This window comes from Corvus brachyrhynchos, unplaced genomic scaffold, assembly GCF_000691975.1.
Source record: "Corvus brachyrhynchos isolate BGI_N302 unplaced genomic scaffold, ASM69197v1 scaffold116, whole genome shotgun sequence".
NCBI lineage: Eukaryota > Metazoa > Chordata > Aves > Passeriformes > Corvidae > Corvus > Corvus brachyrhynchos.
Genome location: NW_008240221.1, coordinates 15069724 through 15075680, shown reverse-complemented (window position 1 = coordinate 15075680; position 5957 = coordinate 15069724). Strand labels below are relative to the sequence as shown.

General features: G+C 41.9%; 1 protein-coding gene across 1 annotated transcript in view; it reads left to right on the top strand.

The window, feature by feature from the left end:
- The window catches only part of LOC108449258 (zinc finger protein 845-like), a 6999-nt gene extending 2477 nt beyond the window's left edge, over positions 1-4522 (top strand). Inside the window, exon 4 of the mRNA XM_017744926.1 lies at positions 1-4522. Within this exon, the coding sequence (XP_017600415.1) occupies positions 1-2447 (2447 nt within the window). The 3' untranslated portion in view covers positions 2448-4522.
- Positions 4523-5957: the final 1435 nt, after the last annotated feature.

Below are 5957 nucleotides of genomic sequence, written 5' to 3'. Positions count from 1 at the left end.
CTTCTGCTGAATCAAATACTACTGGAGAGCATATTTACAAGATGTTAACACCATTCCCTAAGAAAAGATACCAGCAACAAAAAGTTGTTTCTTCTCATGCAAGCCTAAAAGAGTTCCAGAGCCAGCAAGAAGGTTTAACGTGGCTGAATGATAGTGTGACCATCACACCTCTTCCTAAAACATCTTCTTCTACAAAGGAGAATGAAAGATGGAGTTTCAAGTGCAGGTTTTGTAGTTCTGTGTATAAATGCAGTGTGCACCTGAAGAAACATATTTATTCAGCTCATAAAGATAAAAGAATACATAAGTGCTGCTTTTGTAAAAGAACTTTTTTCTTTTCTTTCAATCTTAAGAATCACCTTAAATTTCATAAGAAGATTGCTAGGTTGCAAAAGGCAAGAAAAAATAGAATAAATGCAAGAAAAGGGAGGCAGAAAGGATCTGAAGAACAAGAATCTGAGACCAAGAAAAAAGAAAGTAAATACAAGAAATTTTTCATTAAAATTGAAAGGGACTGTACACGTCTGGATGTGCCAGTTAGCTTTACCTGCAGAATTTGTTTCTTTGCTTCATCAAATCCTAGGAGTTTTATTCATCACATGAAGGGACACAAGGAGAGAGCACCTTACCAGTGTCCTCAGTGTGATTACTCCTGCAGCAGCTTATCCTACCTGTTAAATCACATGTACTGGCATGCTGGCTACAAGCTCTACCAGTGCAGGTTCTGCACCTTTTTTTCATTGTATTTTGCAAGCATGGTGAGGCACAGCCATGTCCACACAGGGGATAAACCATATTCCTGTGAGCTCTGCCAGGCAGCATTCACCAGCACATCAGGGTTGGAGAGACACAGGAGGATACATGCAGGGACAGAAACATGCCAAGGACAGCAACCCAACTGCCTGAGTGGGAGGAAGAGAACTGAAAGACCTCTAAAGAACTACACATGTGATGAATGTAACCTGGTGTTCTACACTAAAGGACATCTCAGCTTTCACAAGAAATTTCATGAACAGTTAAAGGCTAATGGTTATACAAGTCAGAGCAATAAGTACTGTAAAAGCAAAATATGCAAAGCTGATAGTGATTCTCAGGGCCACGTTTCTCACTCTCTTTTTGGTAGAGAAAATGATTGTCTGGGTGGGGGAATCCTGGATTCAGAAGTAGAGTTTGAGCAAGGAGGTGATGTGTGGGTCAATAAGAAAATACGCCCTGGAAAGAAATTCCTTGAAAACAGCCATGGAAGCAACAGCCTGGCTGTTACAGGGAATAGATCAGAAGTTCCTCGGACTTCTTACCAAATGGATGCTGCCACTTACAAAGAGGAACCTTTCTTCAAATCAGAAGCCTCTCAAGGCTTCTCTGCCAGAGATGTGCAAGATGATCATTCATATCATAACTTTGTGGAAAACTTGGATGCATGTCCTTCCAGTTTAAATCCATTCCAAACATACAGGTGCCAGCACTGCAGTTATGTTACTGCTGTTCCTAACAACTTCAGGCTGCACTTAAAGTTACATACAGATGAAAGACCATTTGTGTGTAAAGAGTGCAATGAGGCATTTAAAACTTCAAACCATTTGCAGAAACACAGCCTTCTTCATGTGAAAAATGGACAGGAGTTTGGAAGTTGCCTCTTTGTTGAGAGGTGTTTAGAGAATCTTGAATTGCATCGTGAAATCCACGGAGGCACATATCCAGAAAGGGATTTTGATTCCTGCAAGGGCTCAAACAGCTCCTTGCTTGGTTCAGAAGTCTGTGGAGTTCAGCGAGGTGTTCAGAGGGGCACAGCAAACGATGTGCAAGCACAAATTCAGCCACCATTCTATCAGTGTGCAGAGTGCAACTACGCTACTAGCATTTTAAGCAACCTGGAACTTCACATCAGAACTCACACAGGTGAGAAGCCCTACAGCTGCACCATTTGTCAGAAGAAGTTCCGTACTTCCAGTCACCTGAAAAGGCACAGACTCACACATTTGAACACGGGGCATTTCAAGTGCACAGGCTGTGACTACTCAACCAACAAATGGCTTTCCTTGAAACGGCACCTGGCTTCACACACCGGGGAGGGAAGCACCTCTCCTGGCTGCTTCTATGAGCACAAGGAGCTGCCTGTCAAGACATACAGGTGTGAGGAGTGTGGCTATTGCACAGCCCACAACGGGAACCTGAAGCTCCACCTGAGGATCCACACGGGAGAGAAGCCGTTCCAGTGCGGGCAGTGCTCCCTGGCCTTCCGCACCTCCAGCCACCTCAAGCGCCACTTGCTGACTCACCTCAAGCTGCAGTGCAGGAAGTGCAGATACTCCACGCTGGATAAACACGCTTTCCAAAAGCACATAAAAACGCACAAAAAGAAGTATAAGTGTGCAAAGTGTAATGTGGTGCTGCCCACCAAAAAACTGCTGGAGAAGCATAAGCGGCAGCACGAGGTTGGAATGTGAGGTTGAGAATTGGAAGTTGGTGCTTGGTTCTGGAGGGGTTTGCATGTCCTGACGTTCTTTGTGACTTTACGTTCCTTTACTGTGCCCAGAACGATGGCTGGTAATGGATGCCACCAGCATTTTGGTCTAGAGAGTAAAACTTGGTTTTACTGCAGGTGTTTTGCTGCAGGTGTTTCTGAGGACATCAGTTCTAGCAAAGGCTGTGCTGAAGATCTTGGAGACACTTCTCATTCTCCTGAGTAACTGCTTCAATAGAGGTCAGTTAGGATTTGGCCAGTGTTCATCTGTGTTTAAACAGTTATTCTGCACCACTTACTTTCTTGTAAAAATTTAATAAGAAAAAATCTCTTTTCTAACTGAAAGAATGTTTAAAGGGAGGGAAGGAAAGGCATGTTATATTTTATAGTAATAACTTTTCATATAAAAATTACCAGTGTATTTGGAGGCTTAATGCTACCTCCCATCTGCTGAAAGTTGTCTCCTTTACTCCCAGGTGCTTTTGCAATACTTGTAAGAGAAAAAAATAGTATCTCACAAAATTACAGAAACAAAATATGTATGTCATCACTGGGTAATTGTGACATAAAAATGTTTTCCATATGTCTGTATGTATAAGATACTAAGCAGTTACTTTGTATGTAGTTTTGATAATTTTTTGAGTAGTCTGACGGAAATGGTAATGTCCCAAAACATATATTTTATGATACTGAGAATCTTTAAATCTTGAATTTTATGTGAATGTCCAATGTTAATCTAGTATGAAATGCCTTACCTTTTCTCAGGTTGGTAGTTACTGTGTTGTTTGTTAAAATAGATGACACACTTTTCAAATAACTTCTGTTAATAACCTGCCGATAATTGTGAATGCTCTTTAGTTACATTGAAAATCTTAGCAGTATCTGAAACTGCTTATTTTGTTTAATAACTTTACTGTTAGTCTAAAATACCATGTGTAAGAACTACTGTACTATGCAGCAGTTGGTGCAGGGTATGGTGAACCCAGATAGATGCTGCTTCCAATTTATATTCAAATCTAGACAAATCTTGTGTTTGTTTTACTGTTTCACAGTGCTAGGAACTGTGGTAAGTGGTTTTGGTAAGTGTGTTATCCCCTTGTGTGAGGAAAGACAACAGCAAAGGGCTGGTGCAAACTGAGCTACAGCTCACTCCATGGAGCAGCAGAACAAACCTGTGGTTTAATTTAGAGAATGTAAATGTGGAACTCAGTGGTTTTTTTACTGCTCCTGGATGTGTGCCCTTCTGTAGGAACGCAGATAATGTCTTTTAGAGGCTTTCTGGTATCGTCAGAGACAGGTTGGGAAGGGCTGCCCAGGGAGGGAATGGAGTTCCCCTCTTTGGGGATATTTAAAAGCCATCTGCATGTGATCCTGAAGAATGAGCTCTGGGTGGCCCTGCCTGAGCAGGGGCTTGTCTTCCGGAACTCCTGTGGCCATTCTGCCATTTGGAACACAATTTTCCAAGAATGTATTGAAACTCATGGATGTATTTAAGGCCAGATCACCAAAGATACTCAAGTGATCCAGTTCTTCACAGCTTCAGTAAAGTCACTTCAGTAAAGTAAATAATCTGTGTCTGAACTATGATGGTTAGAGGTGGGTGATTCAGCTCTTGAAGCCACCTGATCCCATTGTGAGAAAGAAGGATGTTAGCCTGTATGAAGAAAGAAAAGCATTTCTGGTAAATATTAATGGTTACTCAAGCTTGGAGGAGTTTTTCCCTGCGTTACTGTACAATTCTGGTAATTTTTTTGAAAAGAACAGGTACAAAGAGGAAACAAAAATTAAAGAATTGTAAGCCTCTATATCAGATGAGACTAGTAAGGCTAAATATGACAGAGAACAGTTGTTTAAAAATATGGTGTACAATGATGATGAAGGGAGCCTGGTTTAGAGGGAGAAATAAACTGCAGTAAATTTTTGAGTTTGTAAATACAAGTTTCTTCAAGTTGTAAGTAAGAACAAGAAGGTATTTTCAGTTGGAGCTTGATGATTTTGTAAAAATAGTTATTACTGGTCACTGCCTCTAATAAAAATAAACAGTTTAATGACTCCTGATGTTGCTCTCTGTTTCTTATGCACTGCACTGGACTTTTGGGATTTCAAAGGTATTCTCAGTCTACTAAGTTGGTGAAAATTAAAGGTAGAGGCATATTCAGTTTCAAGTAAGACATGAGCTGTTGTTGGTATTTTTTTCTGGTAGCTAAAAGTGTAATATTTTTTATTTCTGCATACTTTAAACAAAAATCAAAGCCTTTTCTGAATCATAATCATGAACCTGAAGTTTCCTATTTAAACCAAAAATGTTTGCATAATTTTCTTCACGAACATATCATGACTTTGGACAAAACAGGGAAATGTAATGAGACAAATTGAGCAAAAGGCTGTCATTTTACCTGCGTGCATCTGCTAAATAAGGAAATAAAAGTTAATCAAGAGGTGACATAAATGAATAATAGTGAGTCAGACCTGTATGGTGTGGGTGCATCCTCCTGTTTGGGGTACACTGTGGTCTCAGAAATGCTTGTTAGGCCTTGGCCTTGATGAGCTGGGCTGAGCTCATCTTGAGCTTATCAAAAACACTATCTGCTCCCAGGAACTAGTGCTGGCTAAGCAGCCCTGGTTTTTAACAGCCTTGGGAACTTATTTTTCTTACCTGAATAACCACCCAGGTGGAACAACGTTTTTGGTTTTGAACTTTCAAAGAAAGTTAGTGACCTGAATTGCAGCCAGGGTGGAAGATTGCTATGAACAAAGCCAAGTCAGTTGTGACTCTCTAAGCAGTGGTACTTAGACCCTCTAAGCTCTCCAGACTGCAGTGGGCTGAGACCAGCACCATGCCTCTGAGTGGGGCCTCTCTGAGCCACGCAACTCCTGGGTTGGATATACCTGGGGGACCACAGCCGAATGACAATGACAGTTCCAGGGCTGATCTCCCCACTCCTTGAGACTCAACCCTTCACCTGTTAAGAAGGTGCAAAGGCATCTGACGTGAGTACTTTCCTGTGAAAGTTTCCCAAATTCAGGTATGTACCTGGTACACACTCCTTTAGTGTGTGTGTGTGAATATGCAAATGCACTATGAATGTTGCCCTCTTGTAGAATCATAAAATAGTTCTGCGTTTGAACCTTAAAGATTATCTTGTTCCACCCCCTGCTGTGGGCAGAGACACCTTCCACTAGCCCAGGTTGCTCCAAGCCCTGTCCAACTTGGCCTTGGACACTTGCAGGGATCCAGGGGCAGCCACAGCTTCTCTGGGCACCCTGTGCCAGTGCCTCAGCACCCTCACAGCCAAGAACTGATTCTGTACATAAACGCACGGATTTTTTTTCCTGAAATTAACAAAATACCCTCTAAACCTAACCCTGGGGAGATGTGATTTCCTTCCGCTGTCCCTTTCCTCCTTTATTTGCGTCCTTTGGGGAAATTTGAAGGAGTTCAATGAAAGCCAAGTTCCTCCGCTCGGTGCCAGCCGGGCCCCTCCGCCGTGCG